The following is a 21,881-nucleotide window of genomic DNA, read 5'->3' on the forward strand; positions in this document are numbered from 1 at the left end:
ACCGTGACTGAAAAGCGCTCGAAGGGGTGACCCGGGCACGCAGCACCCCGCGCTGAAATCGGGATTCACGCTCTGCCGGGGCTGGCTCCATCAGCCGCCGAAGCACGAGGTAGCGATGAAGGCTGCGGCCGTGCAGGGTGAGCCCCGCCGCCGTGTTCGGTGCCGCGGTAACACGTGTCAGCAAAATGGGACGGGACGGCGGGGCAGCTGCGGCCTGGGAACACCGCGGGGAAGAAAAAGAACAGCTGCTTGGCCCGTACGGGGATCGAACCCGCGACCTTGGCGTTATTAGCACCACGCTCTAACCAACTGAGCTAACCGGCCCCGCGACACCAGTAAGCTCCCCAGGGTGTAATCTCCTAGTGCTTAAAAAGCTGACTGGGAAACAAGAGATAACAGACGGTGGGGATGCTCCCCCCCCCCCCTCCCCAGGAGCCCGGAGCCAGCACAGCTGCCAACAGTGTCATCAGCTCAGCTAGAAAGCACCGGGACCCCCCATAGAGATGCAGCGCCTGGGAAGTAAAGCCAGCAACAGGACATTTTCATGGGGCAGCTTCGCCTCTCCGTCAATGTTTCGGAGGACAGAGTTTCGCTTCTCCTCAGTTTTTCGAACAAATTATCATTGTTTCATATAATGAAACAAAATATTTATTTGGGGAGTTTATATTTCCTCTTCTGGCTATTTAATGCACTGTTAGCATCCTAGTTTGCATAAACAGATCAGTGAGTTTCTTTATTACTTTGCTTTTTTACTACGTATACCGCATTTAAGACAACTTGTCTTCTGAGTTTTGAAGCAGATGTGAAAATACATTATGTCTGTTTAGCAAAAGGGAAACGCCATGAAGGGGTGTGGGGACGACTCTCCCAAATAAACCGACTCCCTAGAACTCCGTAAAGGCGAAGGTGGTTAATTCGTAGCGGGCCCACCGTCCAGATCCTCGTCTCTCCTTTTAACACTCCTCGTTCAAGCCGGGAACTGGAGATCCGCGCTGCGTTCGCCGAACCCAGCGAGCCCCCCAGCCCACCCAGCGCAGACCTGCACCGGCACAGAACCACGAAGGACATCACCGAGGATGAACTTGAGCTCGTCCGAGCGGCTGCCGATACCCATCCTCTGCACCGACACCAGCCAGGGCCACTGCTGCCGCCGCTGGATTTATGCGGCCCCTTATCGGTTCCGGTTCCCCCACCGGGCTGCAGGCATTAACCCCTCACTAAAGGAAAGTCAGACCCACGGAGCAGCATGGCTCCACAGGGCACGAAGACACACACAGAGGTACCAAGGGCCGTGGCGGTTCGCGGGTGCCGGGCCACCACATGGCTCCGCGCCCGGCAGTCACAGCCGCCCGTCCCGTCCCGCATCTCGCTGAAGGGACAATCGCACGCCCCGCCCCGCCCTTCCCGAGCCGCAGCGGGAGCAGAGGCGGTGCCACCCGTGCCCCCCGCGCCCCGCAGCCGCACTGGGGCTGTCGAGCGGCGTGACGCGTGCCGTGACGTAGCCACGGGAGCGGGGCCGGGGCCGGGGCCTGCGCCGTTGCCAGGGTGACGGGAACACAACATGGCGTGCTGAGGGCCGAGCCGGGAGGTGCTCGGAGGTCCGGAAGGGGCCCGGCCGCTCTCTCGCTCACCCTGAGACCCGCAGGCGAGCGCAGGATGTACAGTAAGGCGGCGCAGGGGAAAGCGGCAGGCCCTGCTCGGTGTGGAGGCCGCGGGCAGAGGGTTGTTCCACAGGGGTGGCGCGGGCCCGGGCGTCTCGGAGGAGGCCGGCTGTCACTGGCCACCCTGGCCCGAGGGGACCGGCGACCCGGACCGTGCAGGGATCACCCGGGCTTTGATGTTCGTAGGTGCTTTCGTAGTCCCTGCAAACCGCTGTGCCCGCTGGCATCTCCCAGATCTCCGTACCGAGACCGCACGTGTAAACGCTGCTCTCTCTCTGCATGCCGGTCCTCCCCTTCAGCAGGGTGCTTAATAAATCTCTCTCCCACCCCTAGCAGCAGCCTGTCTGTCGTCTGGTCGCTCTAAGTACTTTCACAGAAATTGCTAAGTTTTCTCATTCTGTGTTCTGCGAGTCTTTGCTTCCATTACTTTGCATCCTTTTTCAGATCACCTCATGCCACATCCTACATGTTTGGTCCTTTTCTAAATGCAATTATGATGTTCCGTGGTCTTGTGACTGTGGCTGGATCTGAAGTTCTTGTTGCTTTCTCAATTTTTTGGTGTTGTTTCTTTTATTCTATGTGCATCAGTGTGGCATTTAAATGCCATGGCTTTTTCTTCCTTGGCATCTTGGCATCTTTGCAACAAAATATCTGCTTTAGGTTTTTATAATAACCTGTTTTGACTATGGCAGTACAGTATTCTATATCTTTTTGGATTGTTTTCTTTCATTCCAAATGATGATTGGCTGTCTGTGTTCTCTGGTTACAGTAATACAAGTGTCATCTTTGAATTCCATCACTTGGCCATAATTTTAATTACATCATTCTTAATTTCTTGAGTTCTGTACCCTCTTGCACACTGAACTGCCCTTCTGTTGAGTGATTACCTGTTTGCCATTTTCATGGCTACTTTTTTGTTGTTAGAGTGGTTCATATTGGTACAACTTACTCTTCTTAACCATTGTCTGCCTCTCTGGTAGCTGTTGTAAGCCTGGACATCTGTGTGTGCTGAAACAGAGGGGAGGGAAGGAAGAGGTTAGGTAATACCTGGCTTGATATATAAGTGATGAAAGAATTGCTTAACAGTGATTAGGAAGACTTTATTTAATCTCATCCTCAAGGCTTTCAGTCTTAAAATGCTGATAAAGTTTTTTAACATTTCTGTCATTCTTTGTTTTTTACTATACAAACTGGTAATTAGTTCTAATTTGTAGCATTAGAAGGCTTTGACCTATTCCCTTTCAGTGTGTCTGAAATCTCTTGTTTTGGTGGGGTTTTTGTGCCACCTGGTCCCTTTTGAAGGATCAATTATACAGTGCTGAAGTAGATCTCCAGAAATCTTTGATTATAGATGCAAATTCAAAATTTGTTTTAAATTCTTAGTACATTTGAATCCAAGATTGTACCTCTTCTTTGTCCATATAGTTTTCCTATTATTATTATTACAATGTGTGATTTCCTTGCAGCTTCTTATTAAATTATAACTAACTTGCCACATGATCATTCTCATTTTCTCCCTTGGAGAAAAGCGCTCTCATCCCCAGTGACCTGTTGTGTTGAGAGTGGACGTGTTGACTTTATGCCTGAAAGCAACATTTCAAATAATGCTGTTTTCATTCCTGATTCTGCACTTCATTCAAGCAATTGAAATTATTCAGATCTTTGCTATCATTCTTTTCACTGGATGACTCTGTCTTAAATACCAGGTTAAAGCCTCAAATTGTTTGTCACGTGGGGGGGATTTATTTTGTACATATAGCATTCTACCATAAAAAATTAAATAAATGAACCTTGCATGCTTACATGAAAAAATATTTAGTGCTGTAAGGAAGCTTTCAAGTGTGAAGACGGTTAACTCATACTATTAAAACTCTTCAGCTGAAATTTTTTTTTAAATTCACATTATTTGTAGCCCTCCATTGTCTTCTCTTGTAGGAGCAAAATACATGTTTAGAAGAATACAGAAACAGAGTCAAATTATATAAGCACATACTATCTGGCTTCTTTATATACTTAAAAATATTTTCAATAAATTTGTACAATAATGCTCTCCCTGTGTTTCTCCAAGAACTTCACTTCATTAACACCCGTGGCTGGTATACCATAAATAAGATCTTTTTGGATAATTATATTTCAGATATTATATATAATACTAATATAATATATACAAGATATTATATATAATTATATTTCAGACAATTATAATATACTTATATATTATAAATTATATAATTTATTTATTTTAAATCACAGAGAACCAATTATTTTCAGTTAAGAAAATAAGAATATGGGATTACCATCTATCAAAGAGTAGATCAATAAATAGCCAATTATTTTTTGTCTGCCTTGGGTATTTTTTGCCAAGGTGTCTGGCTCTGACATAAGAGCATATAACATGGTCTGGATCTGAGTGACTGGAGAGTATCAGTTGCTACAGAAAAAAATCCATTGACACTTTTTCTTTTGAATCTTGCAAAAGTGGGAATGATGTGTCCTGAATCTACTATCTCCATGTCATAATTAGTTACTTAGGAAATTAAAACTTAAGGTGGGAGTAGGGGGCACGGTGCAGTGTGGTTTCTGCTGACACAGCATGTTACTTGCTCAGTGATGTTGTTTAGTGAATGCTGATGGCTAGGGGATCACCTTGCTTAAGGCATTAATTGACCAGTTACCAAATAACAGCCACATGAATTAAAGAGTCTTATGGTTGCTTCCTTGTTTTGGAATCCCCAATAGAGATTTCTTGGTTTACCTATAATGATTCTCAAATTCTGTTTCTTCTTTGAAAATAGTTCTGTAGGTTTATTGCCTGTGTAGAGTGTATTAGATGGTGTAATTTATTTTTAATTACTATGTTTTTTCCTATTTTTCAAATTTAGATGGCCTAATTAGTTAGCTTATGATCCAGCATGATGGATAATGGTCAGAAAACCAGAGCAGCAAGTGATAAAATTGCTAAGAGCAGCTGACAGTTCTCACAGAAGTGCCATTACTGTATTGGAGAAAGAAGGATTTGAAAGGGAAAGGTTTCTACTAATTAAAATAGAAGTAGTTGGGTCACAAGGAAAGGAAAGACACCCCTTTTTTTATCAGAAATTAAGTGTGAAAGTTGGAGAGATAAAAAGCAATGAAGACAACACAGTTTGATTGCTGGTTGGAAGACAGCATCAGAATATCCTGCCTAAGTAACTTCCTCTGCAAAAGTTCTTGGCAGACTTTCTCCACTGTGAGGCTGTATTTACACTTGTAAATTAAACATATCTGAAAACTCCTTGGACACAAACATAAACTGGCATGAAATGGTCCACATCTGTGCTAGGAAATTCTCTTTATTTCCCAGAACAAGGCAGTAGCACAGAAATTGCTTGAGGAATGACCCAAGAAGGAGTCCTCGCATCAGTCTGGGAAGGTGCCTAGGAGGGTGGTGGTTGTCACACGCTGGTTTCATGCTAGGGACTCTTGTCACAGTAACTAACACAGGCAACTACACTTCACTGAATTTGCTCCTATGGACAAAGCTTAAGACTCCTGCAGTTATTCTGACTCCCTTGAAGGGTTTAATGTGATAGAAAAGGCTTCCTGCTCTGCCTCCCTCAAAATGACTGGGTTTGGGTTTCCTTTAAATAATAAGTCTGTGTCAAAAGCAACAGCAGCATAAAGCTTACCAGAATTTGGGTTTGCTCCAATGAAATTGCTGGAAGAATTGTCAAGGATAGAATCTGTAGGTGCTAAAAATAAAAAGGAAACCAGAGGACAAAGTGGGTGAAAGGAACCAGGCAGTGGGATTTGTAAGGAACAGTTAATCACAAAGCTGAGGGGGAATAAAGGAGGAAATAAAAGAATGACAGTTTTGAAGGAAATCGGGAAAGGACTCAGAAATTAATATAAATAATGCCTTTTTCATAACTCTTTTGTTATCTGCTTAATCTCTTAAAATTCTGCAGAACTAGAATTGTCTGATTCTCACGTTCTTTTGTTTGTGCCAAGTGTTATTTTTGGCCTAATGCAAAACTAATATCTGAATTTCATATGGGAATAAAGTTTGAAAGTCAGCAACTGCTTTGATTAAAAGAAAAACAAAAATAAAACCAAACAAAAAACTCCCAATCCGAAACAAAAAAACTCCAACCAACCCACCAAACCAAGAACAAAACCTCTGTTGGAATAATGACAAGACACACTTGCTTTTCAAGATAATTTCATGTTTTCAGCAGAGTGTAAATAAAGAGGGGTTTTTGGTTAAAGAATCAAAGAGTAAGTTCAGGTATGAGTTGCTAATGTGCTGCAGCAGAAGAAAGGTATGAAGTGCTGTGCGCAGAGACATGTCTCTGAGGAAGGAGGTAGTAGTTTATTATCTAAGATATAAATAAATGTATGTTAACAAAAAGAAACCTTTTAATAAAAAAAATTCCAATTCAGAATTTAACAAATCGAGTATGGCTTGCTATGCACTCTTCATAACAATTTCTATTCTAAAACATACTGAAACAGTATATTTTTCCTTTTAGAATATAAAACAGTTTGTAAGATAGGAGAGGGAACATTTTCTGATGTTCTGAAGACACTGAATCTTAAGGATGGAAAGTACTATGCATGTAAACGCATGAAGCAACGATTTGAAAGGTATGTACTCAGATTACTACTGAAAAGCATATTGAAATCCAGAAAGTAAGAATAATTGAAGTTTCTTGAGTACACAGGTAATAAAAAGTAGTAGTACAGTAGTAGTTGCATGTAGTACAGAAAGGGAACTCTGCTGATGATTATGTAGGGCGAAGGCATGGGGGTTATTTCCTTGAATACTCAAACTGATGTAATCCACTGTACTAAGTGCTGCTTGGCCACTGGACTGAGGGTGGAGGGAGAAGAATGAGGACTAAATAGTTGATTTCTAAATAGTTGATTTCTCTCTTTCCAAGTATATTTCTGCTGTTTTTCTTTTTGCTGTAAATAGCAATCAGAGGAGAAAATGTGCCAGTTCTTCCTCTGGTCAATACTTTTTTTTCAGTCTTAGTTTAAATACTCTTTTAATGCAAGTTAAAACCACTGTCTTTATCCTTAGTCCATGTGTAGCATCAGTTCTACTTCATATTTAGCGTTTTTTTAATTACATCCATCAGCAAGGTGCTATGTAGTCACAAAATAGGTGCTTTTTATTAGTTAGAAAAATAGAGGAGAGGGTTATGTAGAAGCAGACATGAGCAGACGTTCTCCTCCAAAAATGTAAGTGCCTAACAGTGCATTTTAGGTCAATGACTTTGTATTCTCAGTTGAATACATTAAGTTCCCAGTGAAGCCCGTGGGAGTTACACATTGTACATAAGAAGTAAAATGGGACATTTTGCTCCTAGGTGAGATTTCACAACATAACTTGGAGCTTCAAAGACCAAAATTACCAAAAAAAAAAAAAAAAAAAAAAAAAGGAAAAAAGGAGCTCAAACATCTTCAAGTCATGTGGCTTCTGACTCTATGGTGTTGTTAAGAGGACTGTCAGTCCATTTATACATTACCTACAACTGACCAAATTGTGCAATTTATGATTAGAGCAGTATTTAAACTAACTGCACAGCTACATCAAAGGCAGGTGGTACACAGTTCAGTGGTAGGGCATAATAATAAGTAAAATAGCACTATTAAAAACTCTTGTCATCCTTTAAGCCTCTGATGAATTGAGTGACATTCTTTTGGTTAAATGAACTCTTTTAGCAATGGGTTACAGTGTTTTAAACCATACAAGGTATTTCTCCTAGTTTCATACTGGAAAATACTGTTCTTGTCTTTAAGTATTACTGTGAAAAGACGTGTCCTGTTCTGATCCATTACATAGTGTGCAAAGCTTTTTGTTTCCTGATAGAGTTTCTGTAGCATGCAGTTTGTTGAAATCTACAAGGGCAACGTAATAATTGAGAGGATAGCATCAAAACTTAATTTTAAATGCTAAATTTGGCAACACTAGATTGTAAGTGTCAGCATTGTGCTGAGCAGCATTTGGAAGGATGCTACACCAGCACAGAGTAAGTATCATACCTACTATTTACACAATACAGAATTCCTCCCAGATAGCTTCTTGGTATGGTGACTGATGTCTGGAGTACCATACAACACTACTTACCTTGTTTGGGTTAGTACACCTACTCCAGACTGAAAGAAGGCATAAAGCCATTTTCCTGGTCATTGCTTTGGTCTATAAAGAAACAAAGCAGCAAACAATTTATCAGGTCCTGCATTTAAAAGTTCAGTTGCAGAATGAAGTTGTGTAGGTCCTGGTGGTCTCATGACAGTGAAGAAGGACAATTACAATCCAATTCCTGATTGCAAGTCAGCCTTCCTCTTTTCTTTGTAATTCAACTTCAGTATGGAACAAGTCAATAGCCTGAGAGAAGTACAAGCACTGAGGAAACTGAGTCACCATCCTAATATCATTCAGTTGCATGAAGTTGTTTTGTAAGTATGGTGTTTATTTCTTTATTCCTTATTCCTTTATTTGAATGATACTCAGTAACTTTTAGGTCCAGCTGCAACCTGTAGGCACTTAACCAGCTTTTTATTCCCACAGAAAGAAAAAAACCCAACAAATTTGTCAAATTCTGAAGTATTAATGCCTTTTTTGTTAAGAAAATGTGATATAGCTATCACTTGCTCTGGGTCTTTTGCAGAATATTTGCTCTTTTGTAAAATATTTCAACATCATTATTAAAACTACAGACAAGATATATTATACTCATAGCTACACTTCATGGCATAGTATGCAGTACTTGCTGGTGATTTCAACCCCTATTCCATATCAAATGAGTGCTTTAGCTGCACATCACATCTGCTGGAGATGGTATTTTGGTCAGAGCTTATCTGCTGAAAGAGACTCTGGTACTTCAAGAGTCGTGATTTGACTTGTCATTTTGAACTAGGGATTGAGGTAAAGTAATTTGCAGTATCATTTCATAGGAAAAGTTACAGAAACACCTTTGCAATTCATAAAAGTTTAGATCTCTAAATTAGGCAGCAGCTGAGCTATGTGTTTTGAAGAGATCAGTCAGTGATGAAGTTGGGTTCTTTAGCCTCATTAGACACTTAAGAGTCTTCTGGGGACATGTTCTGTCTCACAAAGAGATCAGATGTTTTAGCAGCATTTACTCCATGGCTCTGCATTAAGCTTCACAACTGCAACAACAGACATGTAAGTCATTATTCAAATGTCTGACACAAAACTTGCTGACTGCTCTAAAATAATTTTTTTTCCTTGGTCTTCAGGCTGTCTTATTCCTCTCCTCAGGGTTCTGGTACTGTTACTGACAGGCCTGTTTTCTACAAGCATATAAAAAGCTGGTAATCCTGTCAGCAGCTTAGATTTCTGGAATTCTCAGCTTCAGCTGCTGTGTTGCTAACAAAGTGTAATCCAGATGGCCAGGCAGCTCGCCTAGCTCTTTCACAGTCTGTCTGCAAACTGAATTGCAGATTGTACCCTCAACCTCTTGCTGTTTGGGTTAATGGAATGGAGGGGGTGTACTTCAGTGCAGTTACCTTATGAGAAAAACTGAAGACCTGAAGATGTTTGCCCTGCAGGGCAGTGAAATGGAAAATAAAGTGTCAGAAGTATTACCGTATCATGGTAATACTTAAAAGAGCTGTTGTCAGCAAAACACAAATTTCAGTCAGATACTCATTCCCATGTAATAGAACTACTGATGACCTAACTAAGTAGTATTTTCATTTATGGTGTAATGGCTTTCCTGTCTTTTATTGTAGCATTGTATCAGTTAATTTGCTGGAAATTCCTTGATACTGATCAGTGTGATATTCCCAGAAAACATATTTTCAAATACTTCATGGAGTCAATCACTTAACTTTTCCAACAGACACTCTGGTTAATATAAACAAAAGCTATGATACCTCAGACCCTAAGTTGGAAAACTTCTATGACAAAGTATCAATTAAAAAAAAAAACGTAGTTTTTCTTTCTGATGAAATTTCGTACTCTTATTGTGCTGTGTACTAATCAAAACTTCTGGCTTAAAATCTCCTTATTTGTTTCATCAGTGATAGAAGAAATGGCTCCCTTTCACTGATATGTGAACTTATGAACATGAATATTTATGAGCTGATAAAAGGTATGTAGCCTATGCTTAAGAATTACACGAACTCTTCTTGTGTAGATCACAAAGTGGAATTATTTTTCACTTGGTTGTTCACTGTTACCTCCTATTAAACTTAGAGGGAATTTTTGTGTAGTAGTGCTTTACTCCTTATTTCTTTCCAGTGCAGTCTACCCACTTGTTTAAGGCATGGACGTATGCAGAAGGTTTCCAATGAACCAGGTCAATAGCCATCTATTTTTACAGTCAAGCTACACGAAAACAGGGAGAATGCTTATTGCAAAACACAAAATAATTGCTTTATGTAACAAAAAGTACAACTTAAGTAGGTTCTTTGTTAGATGAGGACTGTAATGATATTATTCCCATTTGTTTCACAAACTACTGAATCAATTAAGAATGATATTCAGTATTGATATCTGGTTAAAATGCCTTTTACCATGTTTTCTCTAAAATAACATTGTTTCCTGAAACTTCCTGTATTTAAAATTTCTGAAGATGTTTGTTGAAGTAGAAGTAGACAGGAGACCATAAAGTTTAAAGAAGAGTTCCTACAAAAAAGTTTAGAATAAAAGCTGATTTAAAACCAGATCTCTTATAGATATCAAAGGAGCTGGATATAGCAAATGAGGGGACACGTATAATTCAATGTCAAAAGAGGGTTTTTTCTTCTGAATAATAAAAAATATGTAATGTCTTAGCAGTTGGGAGATTCATTTAAATAACTGAGCATGCAACTGTCATTCAGTGTAATAGAACAGAAAAAAGACTTGCTCCCAAACATTACATTAGTGACACAGTATTCAGATCTCTAACAAAAGGAGTAACCCTGTTCCTGACCTAGATAAGAATTCAGGATTAAAATACAGTTGTTTACTGATCACTGAAGCAGACATTAATATCTGCTGGTTTTAAACGACATTTTATTTTACCAAGATAAATTTGTTAAGTTGTAAAGTCAGAGTAACAGCATATAGGAAGAAGATCACATTGGATAGTATGTTAGTCCAGTGCATTAAAAATTATTCTGCATCTTCTCCTTCCAGAAAATACACTGTATGTCAGTTAAGAAAAATCAGAATGTTTAGGTTTGCTTTTTAACTGCTTTTTTTTATTATTATTAACCTCAGAGTATCTACTTTCATTTGGCTACATTTCTCAGTGTTTCTCTCATTCTTCTCATGTGAAAAAGCTGGCTGTACTATGCATTTTATAGAGTTGGAAATTAGTCTAATAGATTCAGTATGTTCAGCTATGTTGTTTTTTTTATTTGAAAAGACAGCTTTTATCAAGTTCAAGTTTTCTGTGAGAAGATTGTTTTCTTGCCACTTAGTTTTAAAAAATATAGATTTCTATGGCATTGTGAATCAGTTCAGAATTAAATCTGGGCTGAATTGTAATCTGAAATGCTGCCATTAGGGGTTATCCAAACATTAATCTGGGTCTGCCTGAAATTCTGTACATTGCTGGTTCTTCTTTATGGTCTGGATTTTGTGTCTGCTCTGTGTTTCCCGTGTGTATCCCATGTGTATCCCATGATACAGTTTTATTTTCACCTTATACATACAAGTTGGTGACACATGGGATGGAGCATGTCAAATCATAGAATCATAGAATAAAATGGTAAAATGAAAAACAGATTCCTATGAAAATTATAATAATTTTATAATATATTTTGAAGTATTAAAGTATTTAATTTGTCTTAAGTGCTTTGCATTTTTCAGAAATCAACTTTGGATTTTCAAAGTAGACTTGTCAACACCACAATTTCCTACGAGGCAGAAATAATTTTTCATTTATTTTCTCCCATGAACAGCTCTACTTGCAAAGGCTTATTGCAAAGTCAAGAAACATAACGTGGTAGCAATTTCAAACAATAAATATAGTAGAGATTCCAAGTATGGAATTAAATTGTAAAAATAATATTAGTTCTGAGCCAAAACACTTCTTGACTGAGAATATCTAAATAACAATGACAAGTAAAAATAGTTCCTTTTGAATGTTCAGCATTGTCATCTGAAGGAGTGCATTACTAATTTGTAGAACAATTCATTTGTGTTCATTAACAATTCTCTGTCACAAAGCAGTTTTCAGAGTGTACAAAAGTAGTTCTATTTCAGATAATTTGTAGTTTTTTTTGAAAAATAATAGTATCTAGTAATGCAAAGGCTTGTAATTTCCTGACTACTCTCAATCTTGCAGAATTAATTTTAACATAGCTGAAAAACAATTTTAAAAAGCTTTGCTAGAAAAATTGGGATGCAAACATGGTTTGTAATAGATTTTGTACTGAAGAAAAAGCAGAAGTTGGCTGAAAATTACTTTTTAATTTAACAAGGTGTATGGAGACACTTGTGTAATTAGAACAGTTCACTGTAATACTAATGTGAAAAGCTGAGGCATCATCTCTCTGAGCTGTACTTTTTTCATCAAGTGAAACAATTGTAGCTTTGCATGCTGCCACCTTATGATTCCCTTCATCATTATTTCCAGCCAGGGTTTATCTAATGATAAATCTGGAAGTAGAAGAGCACTTGCTCCAGATTTTACCAGTGACCTGTAATGAAGAAACAATTGAGCAGGACTTATTTTTGTGACGGCCTGATTTTTAAAAAATATTAATTATAACCTGGGTGGGTTTGAATAGCTGCATTTTATAAAATCGTTTCTACTATAACTGACAAAGATCCTGATGTTGAAAGCACCCTTGATCTCCACTACAGCTCCTGGTGTAAATGGTAGTTGGTCTCAAGTGCTTTGATATCTAATCCTGTTTAGAGGATTATGTGGTGACTGGAGGATGCTGCAATCAGTCAGGAGCACAGGGCCTGCTGGCTGCAGCCTCAATGAGTTACTGTCCTGGGCATCTCCCTCCTCCTCCCCAGCCCATTACTCACACCACTTTCATCAGGCAGATCAGTACCTGCTTTGTTTTTCAAAAATGTGACCATTTCTGCCTCCGTTGATGACATTGCAGCATTACATAAAGGCATTACAGCAAGCTTAAAAGGCCTTTGGAGCCTATAAAAGAGAAAAGCTGAGTAGTTACTGAATGGCTCTGAAAAACAGATAAATTTTATAACTGTTATTATTGCACAAGGGCAGTAGGGAGCCGAACTACACAGGTTAACCTTTAGTTTGCAAGTCAAATGTGAATTGCAGTCATTTAAGCACTGCAGTAATTTGAGGTGATTGATACGAATCTTGAACCTTATGGAGTATTACTTTGTTTAGAGAGGAAATTAGAAATTTAGAAGTGAAATATTGCAGTTCTGCTACAACTTGGAGAAACAGGTGCTGTAAGAGAAACATGCAGAAAAAGCTAAGGCAGATTACAGACTACTGAATTTACACTTGCTAGCTGAGCTGTTCATACAGAAATCTAAGTTATCCTGTCTGAAGCTGAGTGAAAAATGTAGTACAAAGCTAGCTATAAATGAGAGCAATAGTATAACTGAAAAAAGTTACTGTCTGATGCATTACTGCAGGACGAAGAGTGATTTTTAATATTTTTTCTTTTGTATTCTGTTGTTTGCTAAAAAGGATTTGTACAACTTGAAATTTAATTCTAGGAAGGAAAAAGCCATTACCTGAAAAAAAAATTAAGAACTACATGTACCAGTTATGCAAATCTCTTGATTACATACATAGGTAAGAGACTTGGTTCAGCAACAGCTTTGCAGTATAAGTATTTATACATTTATATCAGGGCCATCTAAGCAGGGACAGACAATTGTCTGGTGCAGCAGGCTGCTGCAGGGAGAAAAAGGCCATTGCCCAGATATGTGATTGCCTTTGATGAGCCCTGGAAGGCAGCAAGCAGGCAGCCCGTGCTGCTGCCAGCACCAGGAAGGAGCTCTGGTCCTTGCTGCAGGAAGCCCTTCTGGGAAGGGGTGGCTCTCGCAATGCTTTGGTAGAGGTGGTGAAAGCAACAGCAGAAAGCCTGGGCTCCCCTTCCTGGGCTTGCCCTTTCCCTGGGCCCTTACCTGTAGCTGTTGTCTCAATGTGGTTGCAAAGTTCATTTTTTTTTACTATGCTGTTGATAACTTTGAAGTGTTATTTCATAAATAACTGGAAGCACTGATAATGTTTATCTTTTTACTGAACTTTTCTCTCTGATGTGTTTATGTTGGTACAGAAATGGGATATTTCACAGAGATGTGAAACCAGAAAACATATTAATACAGGTAATTATTTTTATGTGAGAGTATTTAACTAAAAATGAATTTTCTAAGTATTTTTCTCTTTACTGTGAGAAGTAATGTATCTTCATGAATGAAAGTACAGTTTTTAAAAAAATATAGACAGTTACTTATAATAACTTATTCCTGATCTAGAAGGAATGAACAAGCAAGTTTGTTAATACCTAAAATCTGAAATTAATCAAATGCATTGCATCCTGTATCACTACAATTTAAAACCCTCTTCTTTATTCTCTATTAATATATATTTTCCTTCCTGTGTTAACCTAGAAACAAGTATAGGGTTCAGTTCTGCAGCTTTCTTTCTACATTTAATTCCTACATTTAGTGGAAGATACTCATACAAAAGAGAGCAGAAGGTAATAGCTTTCAGAAGATTTCTTCATTAAAATTTATCCTGACAGTTTCAGAATGTTATTTTGCTAATGGCTGAAACGTGTTTTGAAATTCTGTTTATGAAGTATTATTTTCTGGAGATAAATTTTTTTTTAAGTCTTTAAGTGTAGAGGAGAAGCTGTTATAAAGAGAAGGCAAAGCCCCACCTAGCATATCACTGCTAAACACAAGAACTCTAAGGAAATCACTTAATCCAGCTGTCCTAGTTAGCAGTCTTCCCTTCAGCAATAGTCCATATGCTTTTCAATTAACTCTTGGCTCTTTCTTTTAATGATGTGCTGAACGGTATTTGCAAATATTATGGGACAGATATCTTCAAGCCTTGGAGAGACCTGGAGATGCTTTTTAATGCAGTTTTACTGCCATAATACTACCCATGGGATTTCTCAAAGTTTAGTCTTAAAGTAATCTGTGATTTCTTTTAGGAATCTCCACATGTTTAAGGAAGATCTTTGATTTAACATTTTTGTGTTTCTAACTTGTCAAAATACTTTATTTTTGCAGAAGAAGACCCTGAAGTTAGGAGATTTTGGATCTTGTACAACTATCTCTTCTAAGCAGCCACATACAGAATATATCTGCACACGCTGGTACCAAGCTCCTGAGTGCATTCTGACAAATGGATACTATAGTTACAAAATTGATATATGGAGTGCTGGCTGTGTTTTCTATGAAATCGCAAGGTACAGTGTTTAGTGGGGAGTTTTCCTTGTTACTTATCAAGAAAATCAAAGGTAAATAGCTGAAATAAGGAGGACATGGTGTGACTAATATGATCTTTGTTTCCATGGTTTTATGGAAGCTTCTTTTGTGATTAGTCTGCAGGGTTCATGAGGCAGTAATCCTGTCTTGCTTCTCTAGCACTCTTCACCCTGTGGCAGGTTAGGAATAAAGCAGTGGGATGTTCAAGAGAACACAGTACCAACAAATATTATTTACAAGGAAAAAAACATTTTTTAAACAGTTGGGAAGTTTATGTGTTGGGGGTTTTGTTGTTGTTTTGTGGTTTTTTTGGCGGTTTTTTTGTTTGTTTGTTTGTTTTTCATTGGCTTAATATTAGCATTTGGTACGAATGTGTTTCCTCTGCTTCACCTCTAAAATAGAATGATGCTCATGACAGGAAATGAGCCATACTAGCTCTCCTCAGTCTTGTTAATGCACTTAATGGTAACATTTTCCCCACGTGTTTTGACCAGAGGAATTAGAAAAGGCACTCCCTCTGATTTGCTACTTTGATTTTTAAGATAGTGTGTTTAAAACCCTTGTGTCAGGATCCTAGAATATCCTGAAGTTGGGTTCTGATGAAGGATGACTTCAGGAAAACCCAGACTGAAGTCCTTTAAGCTTTCAATGATGAAACTATAACTCAAAAAATTTGTCACCGGTCTTCCAGGAAAAAAAGGAAGAATAACCACCATAAGTATCTCTGCAGTATATTTGTGCCCTAGCAACAGCAGGAGTTCTTTATTCTCCTCCCACACTGCTGTCTCTGATATGCAACCATGAGTGATAACATTTGCTTTGCTTCTTTCCTCCTCCTCCACATGGCAAGTGCAGCTGCTGCCATTACCATCACATTAAATGACAGTCCTTATGCTTTGCCTGATAACTTGGAGAAACAGTTCTGCTTTGGTCAGAAAACTGTTAAAGGAAAAATCTCAAATGTGGCAGTTCTCTTGCAAAGTAAATTGGGACCAATTGCTTTAAAAATGCTGAGGTTTTCCATTTCAATTTGAATCAAGTGGGCTTTGAAGTTAGGCAAGAAAATTACACGCTGCAAACTGAATTTTTCTTAAGGTAAAAAACCTTAAAGATATTTCCTCATAATTTTAGCTTAAGGTAACAAATTTCATTTTTTGCAACTACTGCATATTTTAGAGGACTTGGTAGGTGTGTTCAGAGAGAAATAAGAAATGTTTATTAAAATGACTGAATTAAAAAAGATACAGCTTTGTGAAGCTAAAGGAAGTTATCGACACCTTTGTTTCAAGTGAAACTTGCAGTTTTTGCTATTGAAAATTTGTGTAAGCCTTTCTGCTTTACACCACATTGTGTAAGAATTATTAGTTTTTACCCAGTCATGGTTACCTGTTAAAATGTTGATCTCCCTCTTTCTTATAAATTATGATTCCCGCATTACACTTTTTGTGGACTGCACGGTTGTTCTTCTCTAAGTTATGGATTTACATTTGAAGCCAGGATATATTTGTAGTTCACACAAAAGCTACTCCCAACTTCTCTTGATATAGCTACACAAGATGAATCAGATTCTTTTTTGTCCTTCCTTTTCTCAAAGCTTTATAAAGACATTCAGAGAAGTGTGCAGGCAGCTGCTTGATTTTGTGAGCAGTTAAAAGAAGTTTCCTCCTTCTTCTAAGGGGGCTGAATGTATTGCTTTCATGAACTGTGGTATTACTGAAATGTTTCTTAAATTATAAGCCCAAGGAAATGCTCTGCTAACATGGAAAAAGGCAACATGCAAGAAAAAAAAATGTAGTAGACCTAACTTGTGAAGTCAGATTGCTCTATTTAACTTGTGAAGCCAGATAGCTCTATTTAGAACAATGTTTTCAAGGACTCTCTGCAAGTTTTATATTAACAGAGGATCAAACTGTGAAATGCAGTTCAAATGACCGATTTTCCAGTATTGATGCTTGCAAAGAACCTGTGTGCTAGGTAGTGGCCAGCAGACCAAAGGAGGTGAATCTCCTCCCCTACTCCACTCTCATGAGACCCCACCTGGAGTACTGTGCCCAGTTCTAAGGCCCCTCTTCTACATAAGAAGGACATAAAGCTGTTGCAGGACCACAAAATGATCAGAGGGATGGAGCACCTCTCCACTGCAGACAGGCTGAGGGAGCTGTGGCTGTTCAGCCTGGAGAAGAGAAGGCTCCAGAGACTTAAAGCAGCCTCCCAGGACTTGAGGAGACCTACAGGAAAGCTGGGGGGAGACTTTTTACAAGGGCATGGAGTGACAGGACAAGGGGGAATGGTTTTAAACTGGAAGAGGGTAGATTTAGATTAGATACTAGGAAGAAATTCTGCAGTGTCAGGGTAGTGAGACACTGAACAGGTTGCCCAGACAAGTTGTGGCTGCCCCTTCCCTGGAAATGTTCAGGGGCAGGCTGAACAGAGCTTGTAGCAACCTGGCCTTGTGGGAGGTGTCCCTGCCCATGGTAGGGGGATTGGAAGAGGATGATCTTTAAGGTCCATTCCAACCCAAACCATTCTGTGATTCTATGATATCTTACCCCGAAGCTGTGAGGAGAGGGCACCCTTAGATTTTTGTTTAAAACCCTAACTACTCTGTCCATCCAAGCATGCAGTCGTATTCATCTGCTGTTGACTTTATTCTTCAGTTGTTGGTTGGTTCACAGATGAGTAATTCTACAATGTATCTTCCTCATAAATGAAAAAAATTTACCTGAAGTAGTAGTTGTGCCACTTACACTAATTTAACTGCGTCTTCTCCAGTGCTAATACCATCTCTTACCTTGCAGTTTTCAGCCTCTCTTCCCTGGATCTAATGAGCTGGACCAAATTTCAAAAATCCATGAAGTTTTAGGCACTCCTGCTAACAAAACTCTCAGCAAGTTCAAGCAGTAAGTATGCATCCCAATAGTTGTTCATCTCACTGTATGAACATCCACTATGTAACTGTACAACTGTGTGCAACTTCTGCTCAGGGAACAACCACAAAAATCTAATTCTGTTGTGGCTGCTGCTGAACAAAGAGTGGTGTCTTCTATCCCTGCCCAGAGACAGTTACACATTCCTGATCCTTGTAGGTAAAGCAGAGGAAATCTGAGCCTGTATCCATTTTGGCCGTTTATTTCCATTGTATCTTCAAGGGCAATGACAGACTTACTAGAAAAGGAAACATTTTTTCCAACTATTACTTGCTTGTCTTTGGTAAATGATTATCTACATCAGATGGGAATAATTTTTTTCACTAAATTCTAACTCTCTGACTATGTATGAGTAACTGTTTTGTTTTCAACTTGCTTAACACAGGTCAAGAATGGCAGGATTTGATTTCCCCTTTAAAAAAGGAACAGGAATACCTCCTCTTGTGCACAATTTGTCTCCCAAAGGCTTATCTCTCCTGTATGCAATGATAATGTATGATCCTGATGAGAGAATTGCTGCCCATCAAGCATTACAGCACCCTTATTTTCAAGAACTCTGGCAAGTGACTTCAAATCACTTCAATCTTGAAGACTAAAATTAAAAAGGGGGGAGGAATGCTGTGTGCTTATTATTTAAAGTGGACTGAAATTAATTTTGCTTAAAGTGCTGGTACATGGCTTGCAATACAATGAAAATAATTCAGCCATTGTCATTCTTTGAACTGAGTCCAAGCTTCACTGAAAGCACAACTGACGGTTTCCTCTTTTTTTTCTTTTTTTCATTTTATTTTAATTTTTTTTTACCCCAAAATTTTTAGGCAAGCCAATACACAACCTTTGGCCATGCACAAAACCCCAAGATTACCAGGAAATAGATCAGGGCAGGTACCTCTGCATTTGGTGCAAGTTTCAGAGGAAAGTCGAAGGCAGGTAATACTTAAGTGGAAGAACTGTCAGTCCATTTAGAGACAGTAATTTGTGACACTGAGCTTGTTAGCTAGAAACAGTTGTTTTACTTAAGCTGATTACTTGGTTTTATTCAGTTTGCCTGAACACTGGTCTTGATTGGGTCTCATGCAGTTCCCTCCCTTCCCCCTGAAACACGAGTTAGAATTTAGAAGCTGTGATAACCACATAATCCCTTCAGTGGACTCTTGTCATAGCTGCTGTTATTTATAGGGTCAGTTCCATGTGTGTTGCTTCAGAATCATCATTCTTTTCCTGCTCTCTTGCCTTTGACTTAGAGTTTTACAGCTGAAGTTGTAGCACAGACAGAGAGTGTGCTTTTGCCTTTTCAGGCCTGCAGTCTACATTTTAAGCAAATAAATATTTTTTTTTAAATTTAATTATCTTGTATTTAGATGGTATATGGGAAAATCGTAAACTTGTATTTCACACTGGAGATCAAAAAATCTGATTAAAAATTCTGGCAAATTAAAACTTGTTTATATTCAAACTAGGTGAAAAAACCTCAATGTATACACTCTTAAGAGTTCACTGTATCAGCAGGGTGAGGTAGAAGTTAGTATTACATGAAAAACTCGCAAATACAGAGTATTACAATATTAAATATCTTTTCTGCTTTTAAGCTTGAAAGCATTAACTCTCCTTCCATTAAAGCATTCCCTTTTTCCACCAATTTATTTCTGGGGTTCATCACTATAGGCTTTGCAAGAAGTTCCTTAGGAGAAATTGCAAGAACATCAAGTGGGCAGTAAATTAAAAAAAAAAATAATTACCTGAAGTAGTATGTGTCTGAGGGTTGTTTTTATCTGATGAATTGGATTTTCTCTTTTATTCCTCAAAATGTTCTCAAAAAGAAATGGAATCTTGTTTATTTATTTTAAAAGCATTCTCTTAGGGAAGTCCAGGAAAAAACAAAACAACAACATGGACCTCCTGGTGCAGAATTACCAAAACTAAATCATTCTGGAGTAGCCACATTGACTTCCCGTCCCACTCCCACATTGCATTCGGTTTTCCGGCCACCTAAGGAACACGGTGAAACCTCTGTGTTACAGTCTGTTAGATTTTTGGGATCAAATATCAAGGTAGAGACTTGAATTTGGTCATTAAAGTGTAATGGCAAAATGTGTTTTACAGAGTGTATTTCAACCTTCTCTTTTTTCCTCAACAGTCTGACAACCAGAAGGCACTTAAGTCTTCCCCAAAACACTTCCACTTACCTGCTATAAAATGAAGAGGAGGAGTTTACTGATCACCTGGTAAAGTGCCTGGAGTGTGAGGAAATGCACAACTATGCCTTAAGAGACCACTCACATTTCTGTTGTTACAGTTCTAACAAGAACAGCAGCACCTTCTTTTGTTTCTCTGACACCTTATAGGAAAAGCCCGTAAGGTTATGAAGGGCTGCTTGCCCACCACTGATCCTGAAGGGAACAGATTTTATCAGTATTCAATTAATGTATCAGTATTTAATTAAAGCATTGTTCTGACAGAGCTTAGAGAGCATTCTTTATTGAACTTTCTAAGTAGTCTTTTGTTTTAGAACTGGATGGAGGAGGTGGTTGGTTAAAAATAACAAGAAATTATTGAGTTTCAGTATTACAAATGGAATGTTATTTACAGAATATACATTTTTCATATTATGCTGTTCATAAATGACAGCTGCCTTTTGCAATTTTTTAAAATGTAAAGCATAGTATTCAGTCAACTGTGGAAAGTATTTAACTCCTGTACTAATAACTTAAACCTCAAGTTTTATTGAGGTATTAGAGATTATGCAGTCATACGAGATACTTGATATTGATGCAGTTTCTGTAACTGCTGAATATTTTAATATAAATGAAATCTAGCCAAAAGCTAAAGAGACTTTTTATCTGATTCAAAAGGAAATAAAATTTAGTCATCGTTTTCTTCAAGCCATTGATCTTAATCAAAACTTTTAACAGTGACATTGCAGGTAGTTGCTTAAAGGAGCAGTAACAGAATATATCTTGCCCTGCTTCAGAAATTTTGCATACAGGTCATCAGTAAAAATTTAATGTTTAATTACTGTTTCCTAGTGCTATAAAAATCAAGAGTTAAAAGGCATTTACTTGTAAAGAGGAGTTATTGTAATTTGTCAACACTGATTTTAAAACTCAAGATCTCTTAAAAATTTGCAATACTTAAATTTGGTGATGTGCTACAGAACAGTTTTCCTATTAAAAAAAAAAAAAAGTTTCTCCAAGTCATACTTAGTTGCGGGTTTAAAAATCTTCTGCCTCCTAAGTATGCATGCAAGACAGGTTTTGCAAATAACTTACTGTAATTTTTTAATAATTTTAAAATTTGCTCTGCTTGTAATTGGGAAATGACCAGCTTTTTCACCTGTCCTCTTGAACCAGTAACCAAACACCTCTGGGACTGCTGGTGCTGCTCAAAATGTTCTGTGCAACAAAAAAAGAGAAAACCAAGCAATGGATGAGATAAGAGGCAAGGGGCATGTTATATCAGCAGTCAATGCTGCACAGGAGATATTGTGAAAAAATGCACTGGGTAACAGAACCCAGTGAGGTTACTAAGCCAGCCCTTAAGCATCTGTTTGAGATTGATGGTGTAAATAGAGACAAAATATTTATTCTAATCCTTTAAGATGCAGCTCAAGCAGTGCAATAAAATACATGTTAACATAAAGTTTTTCTAAAAATACTACTTGAATAGAGTAAAAGTTATGCTTACTATGCTCTCAGCTCTCCTGCTGAGATTTTAATAGAATAAGCAATTTGTGAAAATTGACAACAGTTGTTCTAAATTACAGGTTTTTCAGAAGGTGGCTTTTTTGGTTGTTTTCTGTTGATTGGTTGGGGGTTAAGAATCAGCCTCTCAGCACTGGTAGGATTCTGGTGGAACTGCATTAGATCCTATTCCTTCTTCTGCTATTCAGCTTCCAGGTAA

The 21,881-nt window shown here is 38.4% G+C and overlaps 1 protein-coding gene and 1 non-coding gene across 7 annotated transcripts; one reads left to right on the top strand and one right to left on the bottom strand.

Moving 5' to 3' along the window:
* Positions 1-250: 250 nt before the first annotated feature.
* On the bottom strand, positions 251-324 carry TRNAI-AAU (transfer RNA isoleucine (anticodon AAU)). The gene has a single exon. It is a non-coding gene; the product is annotated as a tRNA-Ile (tRNA).
* A 1,188-nt stretch (positions 325-1,512) lies between these two features.
* MOK (MOK protein kinase) lies at positions 1,513-20,441 on the top strand. 6 transcript variants are annotated; one of them, XM_071745564.1, is made up of 13 exons: positions 1,519-1,663; positions 1,848-3,367; positions 6,173-6,287; positions 8,019-8,108; positions 9,699-9,769; positions 13,327-13,405; positions 13,893-13,941; positions 14,857-15,035; positions 17,853-17,954; positions 18,367-18,540; positions 18,800-18,911; positions 19,832-20,032; positions 20,119-20,441. In XM_071745564.1, exons 3-13 carry the CDS (start codon positions 6,268-6,270, stop codon positions 20,179-20,181), a joined length of 1,140 nt encoding a protein of 379 aa, XP_071601665.1. In that variant the 5' UTR covers positions 1,519-1,663; positions 1,848-3,367; positions 6,173-6,267; the 3' UTR covers positions 20,182-20,441. The 6 variants fall into 6 exon arrangements, with proteins under 6 accessions (XP_071601666.1, XP_071601667.1, XP_071601664.1 ...); XM_071745562.1 differs by lacking the exon at positions 1,848-3,367 and having other exon boundaries at positions 1,518-1,663; XM_071745565.1 differs by lacking the exons at positions 1,848-3,367; positions 18,367-18,540 and having other exon boundaries at positions 1,513-1,663.
* The last annotated feature ends 1,440 nt before the right edge of the window (positions 20,442-21,881 follow it).

This window comes from Heliangelus exortis, chromosome 5, assembly GCF_036169615.1.
Source record: "Heliangelus exortis chromosome 5, bHelExo1.hap1, whole genome shotgun sequence".
Lineage (NCBI taxonomy): Eukaryota > Metazoa > Chordata > Aves > Apodiformes > Trochilidae > Heliangelus > Heliangelus exortis.